The sequence below is a fragment of the Peromyscus maniculatus genome, chromosome 23, assembly GCF_049852395.1.
Source record: "Peromyscus maniculatus bairdii isolate BWxNUB_F1_BW_parent chromosome 23, HU_Pman_BW_mat_3.1, whole genome shotgun sequence".
NCBI lineage: Eukaryota > Metazoa > Chordata > Mammalia > Rodentia > Cricetidae > Peromyscus > Peromyscus maniculatus.
The window spans coordinates 3991136-4004658 of NC_134874.1; the positions used below are offsets into that span (position 1 = coordinate 3991136).

A 13523-nucleotide genomic window follows, 5' to 3' on the forward strand; every position below is an offset into this window, starting at 1 on the left:
CACACCTTTACACAATTAAAGTGTTATTCCACAACACACCTCCTCTTACCGCTCCTCACCCCTCCTCACCCACCACCTCTTCTCACCCCTTCTCACCCCACTACCTCCTCCCATCCACTTTGCTCCTACTGAACCTTTTCCCCACAACTTATCCCCCTCCACTTTTGTGTCTGTGTCTCTCTGTGTGTGTTTGTATACACCATGATGTGCGTGTGTGGAGGTCGGAGGTCAACCTGTATACAGGAATCAGTTCTCTCCTCCCACCATGTGGGTCTCAGGATTGAACCCGGGTCACCAGGACTAGCAGCAAGCTCCCTTGCCCACTGAGCTCTCTCACAGGCCCTAGCCCGTCTTTCCAATAACACTGTTGAGACGCCCTTTTGCATCCTGTTTAGAAGTGAGCGATCAGTTGTGAATTTCTATTCTTCCCACCCATTGCATTAGGAAGGCTGTGAGGAAATAACACAAGCTTTATTTTTGATCGTTTCAAACTGGAAACAAATGCCCAGCAGCATGGGGTTGGATGAACAAATCTTGGTACGTCAATGCAATAGAAAACTACTCAGCAAGGAAAAAGGTGAATGCTGCCACACACCACATTGACAAAAGCATCACAAATATTTATATGGAGTAGGAGAAGCCAGCCGGAAAAACAGACACTATACACTTCCATTTATACAAAACCCTAGAAAACAAAAGAAATCTAGTTAGTTGTGGAGCTTGGGGGAGTTTGGGGGGCTTGGGGGAGTGTGGGGGTTAAATGAGAAATAGGTATGAAGAGGAGAGGCAGAAGGGATTTTAGGAGTCCTGAGCAATGCCTGGAAAGCCAGGTGTGGGTCCTGTCATCCGTGTACTTGGGAGGCTAAGGCAGGAGGATCAGGGGTTCAAGGTCACCCTCAGCTACATAGCGTGAGGCTAGCCTGGGCTGTGTGAGACACTGTCAGGAAGGGAAGGGTTTGTGGGTGACAGGTGTGTTCATGATCTGGTCTGTGGTGACATTTTTGTGAGGACGCGTGTGTCACAGGCCACCGGGTCGTGCTCTCAGGCACACTAACTACCCCATGGGTTGGTCACACCTCAGCCAAGCCGTGAACACGACTGTGGAGCTCCAATGCTGTGCAGAGCCTTTGACGAGCGGCAGCTGACATCGCCGTCACTGTCATGTCCTCCGCTGCCACACGGCCCCGCTCTGTGCAAACACACGTCCCCAATGGTGGTTGCTGGCTAAACAGCCACGGTTGAAAAAAGGCCTCCTGCATCCTTCCAGCAACCCAGAAACACGAAGGGCTGATGGATCCAGACAGAGAGAGTGATGAGGCCAGAGGCTGCCCCCCCCCCCACACACACACACCCCGCAGCCAGCACCTAGCTCACGTGCATCCCCTACCCCACCATCAACAGCTGGATTTGGCCGGTGGACCACTGTCATGTTCCGGACGGTGGTGGTCCAGTCCTGCAACCCTAGCACTCAACGATGAAGCGGGAATTCAAGGCCAACCTGGGCCACACAGCAAAATCCTGCCAAAATAAAGCAAATCACATTTAAAAATAAAATAAAATGATATGTTCTAAAATAAGGCAGGCAGTCCCCACAGTCCTGAGGACTCCTGCCCAAGCAAGCTACAGACAGACCTGGGTTCGAACGCAGTTCCGCACGGCTGTGTGACCTCGAGCAAGCTGCTGCCCTCTCTGAGCTGCTGGTCTCTGGGGTGAGGGTTAGATGTGGCTCTGTGGATCCTGGCTGCCTTTCCTCCTCCTCCTCACGCAGGAGCACCCAGTGTGTGCTCGCAGTACCAGGCAGAGTGCCAGGGCAGCCCTGAGGCAGGGATGGAGCCCCACACCCCTCTTCTCTTGGACTTTGTACCCCTCAGTCAGGAAAAGCCTGGGGAGTTGGGCTGGTGCTGATCTCTCCATCCTTGTCTACAGGGGTGGAGCTAAGTAAGCACTCTACACTGAGCCACACCTCAGCCCTGAGTCCAGGATAAAATCACCGGTCTTCACAGAGCAACAGATACCCAGAGAGGCTGAAAATGGAGCTGTCGTTACAGCAGAAGCTCTGACTCCACCATGAGAGGGAAAAAGACGTGTGCAGATGCCGCATGTGCAGATGCCGCGGTCTGCCCGCCTGCTCTCACCTGATGTGACCCAGCCCTGTCCCTGGGACTGACCACAGCCGGGTGAAGAAAGGGAGGTGCCTGCTTCCTTCTGTGGCTCTTTAGCCCCTCACTCACCACAGATCACCAGCACCACACACACACACACACACACACACACACACACACAAGCACATACACACACTCATGTACTCACAAGCACACACTCACACACACACAATGCACGCACACATGCATAGATGCATGCACTCACAAGCACACACACACTTGCACACTCACATACATGCACACAGGTACTCACATGAACATATACACAATGCACGCACACGCACACATGCATAGATGCATGCACTCACAAGCACACACAGGCTCCCACACTCACATGCACACAGGTACTCTCATGAACACATACCCAATGCACACACACCACACACACACATGCATACATGCATGCACTCACAAGCACACACAGGCTCACACACAGTGGCAGTAGGCCTGGCTGGAAACAGATGAACAGGTTATAAGCCGGGCAGCCTGTTTAGACCTTGGTCCCCCGGGGGGACACTGAGGTTGTCTCCCTTGACCTTCAAGCCCAGCTCTGTCCCCTGTGGTCCCGGCCCACCCGTCATGATCTCCCTCCATGGCTTCCTGGGTGTGTCCACAAAACAGCCCCTCTGGGCAGATCCCTGCAGATGTGGGGAAATGGGGGGACTTTCAGCAGGAGTGGAGCCCTGCTGTCCCCTCCCTGAGGCAACCATTTTCTCCTCTCTCCGCCCCTCCACCCACTCACCTCTCCATCCATCATCGCTCCTCCCTCCCCCCATCAATCCCTCACGCCCTCCCTCTATTCACACAGTCCTCCGTCCGTCCGTCCGTCCGTCCGTCCGTCCACCACCACCCCTCACAGAACACTCGGGCTGCTGTCCACTGAGCCGAACCCCTGGCTCTGTGACCTGAACAACTGACTGCACGCGCCAGCCCTGTTTCCTTCTTCCGGCTGTGGAAGTCGTAACAGCTCATTTCAAGTCCCGAGAGTTTCAGTGACTGAAGCGTCAAGTGCTTAGACTGGGCCCGGTCACCGGTCACTGGTCGCTCCCGTTCGCCATGGGCCATTGCCCTCACTGAGCCCCGGGGGTGTGGAAGGAGCGGCACCAGGAGAGGGTCTAGACCAGGAGCTGAAGGCTGAGAAGTTGTCATCGCGTGCAGTATGGGAGGGTGGAAGGGAATCATGACATGGGGAACAACACTGGAAAAGCTCAGAGGCGCAGAGGCTCTCGGGCCACCTCCATAATAATCCCCCCCCCACTCCAGAATCAGAGAGCACACGCCATTGTCAAGGCCACGTACCCCATGTTCTCTGGAGAGCTCCCCTGGCATTAGTGGGAGGCTGCTGCCTGGAGAATTGCTCTCCAGTGTCGCCTTGGCCTGACCCCAGGGAGCTTCTGTACTTCCGGCCACAGTCAGAACCCGGCGACAAGGAGAGAGCCTGACACCCGGAGAAACTGAGGCACTTGGCCGGAGCCACCCAGCACATCAGAATGGGAGGTATTTGGGTGAACATAGGCAACTCTTCTGGTGCTCTTGGAGGAAGCTGGGCTGGGCTGAGGGGTGGGTCCTTTCCAACTGCACAACACAGAGGCCATTGTGTGCTCCGGAAGCCGAAGCACGGGCCCCTCAGACTGGATGTGAGATCCTTGAAGGATCAGGGTTGTAGGAGACAGCCTCCCTGCCACCACCATCCGGGGAACCTGGCACATGTTCCCCAGCCCTGACACATCTGGAATCCAGAAGGCAGTTCCTGGGCTCAGGCAGGAGGTCATCAACACAGGAACTCACCATCAAAGCAAAGGAAGGGGCTAGAAGTGGGGGGCTGGGGGGGGTCTCTGGAGGCCAAAAGACCTGCCGAGGGTAGGTGTCAGCAACACTGTCCCTGAGGCCCTGCTGATGCTCACTCCACCTACAGAGAATGGGCCACCATGACCTCACCCCAGCCCTGTCCCACAGCAAAGAGGTGACTGCGGTATGGCCACCCCAGCTGCAGAGCCAGGCAGCAAAGGGTGTCCACGTGTTTGACACACCACCTCCAGGAGTCCTCAGGTATGTGGGCCCCAACAGCCACGGGCACCCAGCTTTCTCTTTGCCTCACCCATCCTCAGCTCTAGGACCTGGCTGACGCCCTCCCCTGATGCGACCCACAGCCCACGAACACCCCCTCACTGTAGGCTTGTGCAGCCATAGAAAGTCCAGAGAGACTCGAGCCAGATCAAGGTTTATTATATGTTATATTTCCAAACCTGAAGAGTTGGAGTCCCTGAATGGAGGTGCGGGGAGCCCCCCAATGCCCCCACAGAACAAAGCCTCCACACTGTCCAGGACTGAGGGATGGTGTGGGCTCAGGCTGCCAGGCCACTGTGTGAGCAAGGGATGTGCCAGGCCCCTGCTCCAGGCTGGGCGTCAGAGTCCAGAACAGCGGTTGTCCCGAATGCCCCGTGGCTTCCCCGTGCTCCTCCGCTCCTTCCCCTCATCCCCGCATCGGTACCAAGATGAGTCGCACACTCTCAAGTCAGGGCCGCTTGACCCTTGAGAGAACGAGACTCCGTGCATCTCACATACCAACTCGGAACCAAACCAGAAAGTGGGGTGCCTTAGAAAATTGAGAACAGTCTTTTCCAGAGTGGGTGCTGTGAGACTGGACATTGTATTCGTCATCACCCTCATCATAAAGCAGCGGGGGGGGGGGGCGGGGGGAGGGCGAAGAGAAGCAAAGCCAGCCCAATAGGAAGCCTTAAAGTAGTTGCATCAGCTTAGGGAGGGGCACAGCGGCTCCTCAACGCCCATGACTTTGAGTCTGTGTATCCATGGAGTGTCTAGGGGAACTCTTGTGATGGAAGTGGGGGGGGGTCCCTTCAAGAGGCTTCCTGACTAATCAAGTCCACTGAGCGAGGCAGAGTGGCACCAACGTACTGGTGGCCGGGAGATGCGCAGGGGACCCTCTGCAGTCCCTGGCACGACTGGACACCGGCCGCGCCTTGCTTTCCCAGCGGGGCGCGAAGGCCGCTGAGGACCATGGCGGGGGCCACCCGTGTGACGTCTTTCAGATCCAGTAGCCCTGCTTGTCTTCACAGCCAAGATGGAAGCAGCAGCTGCCTCGCCGGGGGTCTCTGGCCTCTTCCCCTTCTGCTGTGTGGCTCCTTGTGGGGACTTGCCGCATGGCAGCTCCAACTGGGGTGCGTCTGTCCGTCCTCTGGTTGAGAAGTGGTGCTTTCGGGTGAAGACCCCAGGATACGGCAAGAGGCGTTAAAGGTGCTGGAACTTGGGGTGGTGTTTCCTGGGGTGCACCAGAAGTCATCTGCTCTGCCCATGTGGGGTCGGGATTGGTACCACCATGGCCAAGGAGGGGTTGGCAAGAAGCAGTCAGAGCTGAAGGCCCTTCTTGACCAAGGAGGTGACCCTCAAGACCCAGCAGTCAGGCCCAGCAGTTCTGGGGGGGGCCTGTTAGACCGTTGGGGAGACTCTGCTGCAAGCGCAGGAACTCTCAGGGGGGCTGGCGGGTCCCTGGGATTCCTGGGCTGCAGAGAAAGACCCTTCTTGTCCCCCCTGGCCCTCACTGGCTGCAGGAGCCCCTTCAGCCTCAGACTGGTCTGGGACCCCCGGCTTCTCTGCGGTGACCCCGCATACTGGGGTTTCCTGGGCCGCCTCCTGGCTGCTCGGCACCTCATCCTCTGACCCACCCTTCCCTGGCTTGGTTCCCTCCCCACCGCCTGGCACCACTCTGGCTGGAGAGCGGAGGTTCTGGGTGGCGGCCAGGATGTCAGCCTGGAGCTGCTGAGAGGAGTCCAGGGCCTCTTCCGGCCGGCTGTCGGATGCCCTGTCAGGGACCTCGCTGAAGGCACGGGGCCCCCCAGCCCGGTCACTCTGGTCCACGTACTTCTTCTCAGGGAAGGAGGATGGGTAGTAGGCCGTGGCCTTGTGCTTCTGGCGGGTGATGAGCGCGGCGCAGACGATGAACATGAGCAGGAAGGTCAGAGAGCCTACCACGGCAATGAGCATGACGTACTGGCGGAAGAAGTCCATGATCCCATCCAGGAGGTTAGTGGGGGGCGAGGGGCCGTCCAGAGCCGTGGGCTGGGGCATCCCCGGTGTGGGGCTGAAGGCTGGAGTCCGGGGTGGTGGCGGGCTCGGGGAAGAGGCTGAGGAGCCCTCGGCTTCTCCGCTGCCCCCCACATCCTCCAGGAAGGTGGCCGGGAGGGACACAGAGTAGCCCACCGCAGGCACAGGCCTCGTAAGCAGCAACAGAGACAAGAGGAGGCTGGAGACCATGTTGACCACAGAACCTGAGGGGAGACAGTGAGAGAAATCAGGCTGAGTCTCCTGTGTCTCCGGGGTCTCGGGGCTCAGGAGCGGTTCGCTCTCTCCTGGGGGATGGCAGAGAACCCGGGTCACCTTCCAGCAATCCGCTTAGCCGAACTCCTCACCATACTGCAACATGAACACACTCCCAGGCCGTTATAGAAGGAATGCCACCTGTCCCACCTCCTTCTGACGTTCCTGGGGACAGAAACTGCGTCTCGTTCGTCTTGGTGGCTTCAGTGCTTTGCACCCAGAGTATACACGAAGCGCTCAATAGATGCTTCTGTGCCAGCATGGCCGAACTCACAAAACTAGCTTACACGCTCATGGTTCACCACGCATCGGATACTATTTGAAGCATCTTTGTGTGAGAAGAGGGATGCATCTGGAAAGCAGAGGATAACCCGAGTGCTGTTCCTCCTCAGACACCCTCCACTTCATGTTCGAGGCCGGGCCTCTTACGGGGACCTAGCGCTCCTGTGTTAGGATGGACAGGCTTCCAGAACCCTGCCTGTGTCTGTCCCCACTGCTGGCATCTCAGGCATGCACCACCATGGTGCTGGCTTTTGACATGATGCTAGAGATGCAACTCAGGTCTTCCAGCATCACCCCCGATGCCACCTCCCAGCCAGATTAGAAATGTGTCCTGGAAGCCTGAGAGCCACCCAGTGGGGGAAGGCTATGATTGTCCCCATTTCCAGCTGCAGAATCAGGGGAAACTGAGGCTCAGGGGATCCAGTGACCTACCCAGGGAGATCTGGCAGGCATAAAGGAAGCAATGCCCTCAGGACTCTGGGAGATGGGGGTGGGGCGGGAGACCAGATGCCTGAGGGACACCTCTGCACAGGAAGTGTCCCCAGGGCACCGTGACTCTGGGGGCCTTGGTAGTTCCAGCATAGGCTTTTCCAATCTACCCACTTCCTTTTCCAGAAGATTCTAGGCTCTGGAGCTGCCAGGTCTGCAAACCCTATAAGAGGCCTGGGTGCCAGGGTGGGGGCTCAGGGCATCTGTGCCCCCCATCTCCCCAATCCTTGGAAGCCTGGACTTCACTGGGAGCCTCCAAAAACCCAAGAGGTTCCAGGGGGAGGCACAGTTCCTGGGGAGACAAAGCTAGCGGTCTCTCCCCAAGGCAGCAGCCCCTCCCCACAACCGCCACTAAATGGGAACCAGATGCGCCCCTCCCCCACCCTGGAAGGCTGCTCCAGGCATGAACCCCCCAGACCCCATCTGGCCCAGACAGCCAGGCTAATTAATAAATTCCTCCTTGCCCAAGTTTACACTAACTCTCCCAGCCAGTGGGGACGGGATCCGGGGTTCCAGCTCTTGCTGGCACAGCAGCAGAGGACTCGGGTCCCTGAGGCTGATTAGAAATCTAAGACAGAGCCGGCTTCAGGGCCCTGTCTCAGGGGGGTCTCCCTCAGAGAACTGAGGTGGGGAGGTAGAGGCAGAGGCCCAGAGCAGGCAAACAAGCCACACACACAGCAAGTTCCTGAGCTGCACCATGGCCTGCACCCCTGTGCCCGCCTTTCCCAGGCTGAGATCTCGGGCACACCTCACTGCGCCTGGCTTTTTACCTGGGGGCTGGGCTTCAACGCCTCGCTTTTTTCTTGGCAAGCATTTTACTCCCCTGCCCCCCTTCCCGGACCCTCCCCCTTCTGGGGTGTGCCTGGGACTGAACCGGGGGCCTTACGCATGTTGGGCAAGCGCCCTGCCACTGAGCTGCACCCAGCACCGCGGTGGTCAGCACTTGGGAGACAAGAGGCAGGATGGCAAATTCAAAACCATCCCGGACTACATATGAAGTCGCTGTCTAAAAATACAGTGGGGGCACGTGGGGACCGTGGCTCCAGAGGGCCGCACCACGGTGACCACCATGCCTGTGGGCGCTGGAGAAGTCCCCAGGCATGCTGACCCCAGACACATCAGCTGGAAAGCCACTGGGCCGGCTTGATCAACCTGGCCACGCCATGTCTAAATCTACCAGCTGCCTCCCCAGGGCCTTCAAATGGGCAGCAGTGGGGTGATGACTCCAGGCTGAGACCCGGAGGGCTGCTGGGACCATGTGAGAGAACGTTCTAGAAGTGCCAGCACAGGCTGGATCCCACAGGAGAGCTGGAACTCAGGAATGGAATGCTCCGGGATAGGCCAGCATTTCCCCTCAGCAGACCCATGACTGTCCTCACTTGCTCTGGCCCCCAGCACCCCCAGGAGAAGAGCAGAACACACATGCACACATGCATGCGCACACACACACATACACACACACACACACACACACACACACACACACACACACACACACACACAGCAATTCCCCCAGATGAGAGCAGTGGCCTCCCACTGGCACCCCGGAATCAGCCAAGGGGTTCAGAAGAAACTATTCCTGTCTCTAAAGGGCGAGACCCTAACTCTCAGAGCCCACCACCTTCCTCGGTCTCTCCTGGCTCCCCAAGAAAGGCAGCTAAGTGTGGGGACTCAGCCCTGCGTGGAACTAGCCAAATCTTGCAGGAGATGGTCATGTGACCCTGAGTGGTTCCCCTAAACTCTCGGGGCCTCAGTTTCCTCTCTGTGGCATGGAAAAACTGACCCGAAGAGATCTGAAACGACCACTAGACCTGCCAGGCGCCCCTCACCTGCCTCCTGGGGAGAGCGGGGCCTACTTGGCCTCCTGGGTCCATCCTGCGCAAGGACTGAGGGTCTCAGGCTGACAAACCTCTGCTTTTCCCCCAGAGGAAACTCATTGCCCAGCAGAGCCCTGACAGAGAGGTGGCCCAGAACAGTCCCGTGTCACCTCCTTGCTGTGTCTGGGGTTGGGCGTGTCAGCCCCCTGAGTTTTAGCTTCCACATCTACGCAGTGGGGACAGGTCACAGTGTGCAGTGCCCGGCACATGTCAGCAAGTGGACACAGAGGATCATCCAGGATGCCCTCCAGGACCCTCTTTCATAGGAGCTGCTGTTTTAAATCGATATCGTCATGAATACGCAGATGAGGCAACCCCCCCCCCCCGCCCAGGACTGGGTACCCCAGGACCTGAGGCTGCCTACCCAGAGCCTCCACCCCCACCCAGAAACTGGTAGCCAGTGATGGAGGGGCGGGCCATGGAAACCTGGCTTCAATTAGACTTGGGGGGGAGGGGGCTCTGGCTGAAGCATTGTATCCACAGCCTAGTCCCTTGGTGCTGCCAAGGACAGAGACCTGGACCCCTCGAGAAGAGGCCTGGAAGGAGACTGAGGTCTCAGAGCCTACACACAAGCTTGCACACACACACACACACACACACACACACACACACACACCACCACCACCACCACCACCACCACCAGCAATAGCAGCAGCAGCAGCAGCAGCCAGAGCCCACAACACAGACTCAGAGACCCACACACAACTCCAAGACACTCCAGCAAGCTTCCCCAGCCCCCCCCCCCCAGCTCTTGTACACCCATACACCAACCAGTGCATCAGACATCCCAAGTACCAGCCTGCAGAAAAAGCACACAGGACAATACAAGTTCACACCAGCATCCTCCCCACGTCCCAGCTACACACATGCACCCTCCTGGCGACCCCAGCATCCATGCACACCCATCTTAACCACATGAACATACTCAGATTGCACACACACATTTAAGGATTCTGGCAAAGTTCTCCAAGAACTCCAAGCCGCCTGACTTTCCGAGCCGCAGGCTGGGACTTACCAGCTCCCCGTGAAGGAAGAAGGCCTGGCTGCCACTGCCAGGTAGACAGACAGACGAGCCTGGCCTGCTAGACAGTCCGACTCGACAGACAGTCCTGTCGGCTGCCCGCGACTGCCGCCAGCTGCTCTGGCTGGTGCCTGCCCACCTCGGCCTCCAGGCCCTCCTCCTTCCTCCTCCCCGCTGGACTGGAGGGCCAGCTTGATTTCATTAAGAGCGCTTGGGGTGGAGACAGTGTAGGGTGGGACTATGCTGGGCCACACGCAGTCCCACCCTCCTCCTCACACTCGAAGCTTGCTTCCTTCTGACCTCAGGTCCCCTGGGCAGACTCAGACAGACTGACAGACAGAGGGGCTTCCAGGGGCGCTTCCCCAGAACTTCGAGCTGAAGTCCTTCCCATCCCCCCCCACACACACTCCCTGGAGGACGAGGTCAGGAGGCCCTGAGGCCCCCCAAAAGTGGGAAGGAAAACTCTCCATGGCCCGTTCCAGCTGTGACTCAGGATTTCCAGGCTTAGGGTGCTGAGTGGGAATGGGGGTGCTTCAGGGAAGTTCGATGGTGCCGAGTTCAGGCGCTGTCCTGGCCCCAGGTCTCTGTTTCCCCGTTCTAAGGGATGAGAAGGAGCTCCCTGAGGCACTGGCATCCTGCCCTTTACCTCACAAAGCCCCCAGCAGGGCAGCTTGAGCAGAGACTATGGACCCATTTCACAGACGCAGAAAGAGGATGCAGGAATTTAAACGGTGCAGCTGGGTCCTGTGGACCGTAGCTAGCTGACCCCGAAGCACCCTGGGTACCTTCCCTGGGGAACCCAGTGGGCCGTGGGCCCCTAAAGTCACTCACTCACTCATGCACACACACACACTTGTTTATTTCCACAAACACCCGATGCATTCCCACATGCAAGGTCAGCGCTGAGCAGGCCCCAGAGGGAACTCAGCCACAGCCCCCCCTCCAGGAGCTCCCCGGCTTCTGGGGCTATGTGCACCGAGATTCACCATGGGGTGTACAATGCCCTTCTGCAGACCAGAAGGAGCTCCACGTCAGGGGAGGGCCCTCAGGGAAGTCAGGCAGGAAGGCTGATGTGCCCTGGAACCCCAAGCAAGCTGAGCAAAGGGGGCCGGACAAGGCCCTTCATGCAGGGAGGAATGAGGATGGCCCCGGCCCTGCCTAACCTGTCTTAAACTAGTCATCAGTTTCGGGAGCAGCCAGACCTCCCCAGGGCCACTGCCCAGGGAGCAAGCCCTGTTCCCAGTGGACGGAGGACTTGTGTCAGGACTCTGGTCTTTCAGGGAGGGCCAGATCCTCAGCCTCATCAGGGTTCTGGGAGCTTCCCGCATGACTTGGCTTCAGGCCTCATCGTCCTCCCTGTCCGGCAGCCACACAGAATCCTCAAGCAGTTAGCTCAGTGTTCTCTGCCCTCTCTCCTTCCCTGGATGAAGGTCACATTGGGGTGACCCAGGGCTATCCCGTCCCCACCTAAGGTCCCCAGCCCACTGAAGTAATACTCCTGACCATGGAAGCCTTCGCGACACAGGATAAACCAAGGGTCGGGGTACACACAGCACGGGCCCCAGACCAGGGGTCTACGCACTCCTGTCTTCGGCCCCGGGCATACAAGGTCTACTTTGGTGCTGACTGGGGCTGGCTCCAGACTCAGATGCCAGAGTCCACGCATGCTCAAGTCCCTCAAGCAGCTCTACATGGTGCCTGCGTGGAACCAGACCTGCCGCCCCACCCCACCCCTACCCCGCCATCTTTTAACTCATCTCAGTGTGCCTTGACCACAGTCCTTCCTTTTTCTTTTCTTTCGAGACAAGAGTCTCCTGTACCCCAGGCTGGCTCCAATTCGACGTGTAACCAAGCACATTCTTGTGCTTCCGATCCTCCTGCCTCTGCCTCGCCTAGGGACTGCATGCCTGCTGGGCCCCTGGTCCCCGCGGTGGCGCAGGTACGGGCAGTCACTCTGTTCTGCTATCAGGGGCCCAGCAGCGTTAAGGGAATGTTTGAACCTGCTCAGAGCAAAGGCAGTCATTTCTGCTGAGCCTGAGGACACAGAGCCCAAAGCCACTGGGCAGCCACAGCCTGCCACCTGCAGAGCCCGGAGCCACGGAGCCACGGAGCCACGGTTCCCGAACAAGGTTCTGTTGGTGTTTGTGGAGGTGTGACAGAGTGAAGCCCACACCAGAATAGGAAAACGGGGCTCTTCGTGGAGTGACATGCCCTGGGATAACGGAAGGCTGCGGGTAGGGCGCCTTCTGATGCACCGGTTTCTATTTTCAAATCTCCCCAAGTGCCACCACCAGGCCAGTGGCCCACCTCTGACTGGGCCAGGCCCACAGCCCAGCACAGCCCAGCACAGCCCCTCTCCTACCTCCACATGCCTTGGGGGAAGGGACTGTGGGACCACACACACACACACACACACACACACACACACACACACACACACACGAGCATACACACACACACTCACACACACACACACACACACACACACACACACACACAGCACACACCTATTCACACAGCATATACAAACGCACACACAGGTACACCTTTCCTCACCATGCACCCCCACCCATAACCTGTAGATGCTCATAAGTGCCACTCACAAGCAGAGACAGAAGAGGCCAGCACCGAGCCGCTACAAGTCACAGCGCTTTAGCGCTTTCCCTGGGCCACAACCAAACAAGAGTTTGGCTTCCACGCTGGTCGCTGACTGCCAGCCCTCAGGCTCTCACCTAGAGACATTCCAAATTTCACTCAGTCTGCAGGTATGTCCCAAGACTGTGGCATCCGGCTCACAGCCGTCAGGTCCTCGGAGCCGGTGATCAGCAGACAGACCCGAGCTCACAAAAGAGGCGGGAGAACTGTGATAAGTAAGTAAAGCACAGAGGGACCTTTGGCTGCACCCTGGGGGTTCTAGTCCAGGCCCAGGTTCCCGCTGTAGGAAGTGACCACAGTGCTGCCCTCAAAGACGGAGAGAAGGGCCGGGCGGCGGTGGCGCACGCCTTTAATCCCAGCAGAGCCAGGCGGATCTCTGTGAGTTCGAGGCCAGCCTGGTCTACAGAGTGAAATCCAGGACAGGCACCAAAACTACACAGAGAAACCTTGTCTTGAAACACCCTCCCCCCACCCCCCCAAAAAAGAAGATGGGGAGGAGGGATTTAGGAAGGCATGGATGCAGGAGGATTCCCAGCGGCGGGACAGCATGTGCAAAGGCCCTGGGGTGTTCAACAGCACGGCACCACCGAGGCAGCTCCGAAATATTATCAGGCCAGCGTGGCTGAGCCAGGTCTGCGGGGACAAAGAACTTGGCTTGTTTGGGGCCCTGTCCTGACTCTAGCATCTAGCTGGAACAGTGGT

The 13523-nt window shown here is 58.2% G+C and overlaps 1 protein-coding gene and 1 long non-coding RNA gene across 2 annotated transcripts in view; one reads left to right on the forward strand and one right to left on the reverse strand.

The window, feature by feature from the left end:
* The window catches only part of LOC143270619 (uncharacterized), a 155378-nt gene that overhangs the window by 105104 nt on the left and 36751 nt on the right, over positions 1–13523 (forward strand). The gene's annotated exons all lie outside the window — the stretch shown is intronic.
* On the reverse strand, positions 4368–10338 carry Tmem119 (transmembrane protein 119). Its single transcript, XM_006993962.4, has 2 exons — positions 10161–10338; positions 4368–6448 (listed from the first exon to the last, which is right to left on the reverse strand). The coding sequence occupies exon 2, from the start codon at positions 6432–6434 to the stop codon at positions 5610–5612; it is 825 nt and encodes a 274-aa protein (XP_006994024.1). The 5' UTR covers positions 6435–6448; positions 10161–10338; the 3' UTR covers positions 4368–5609.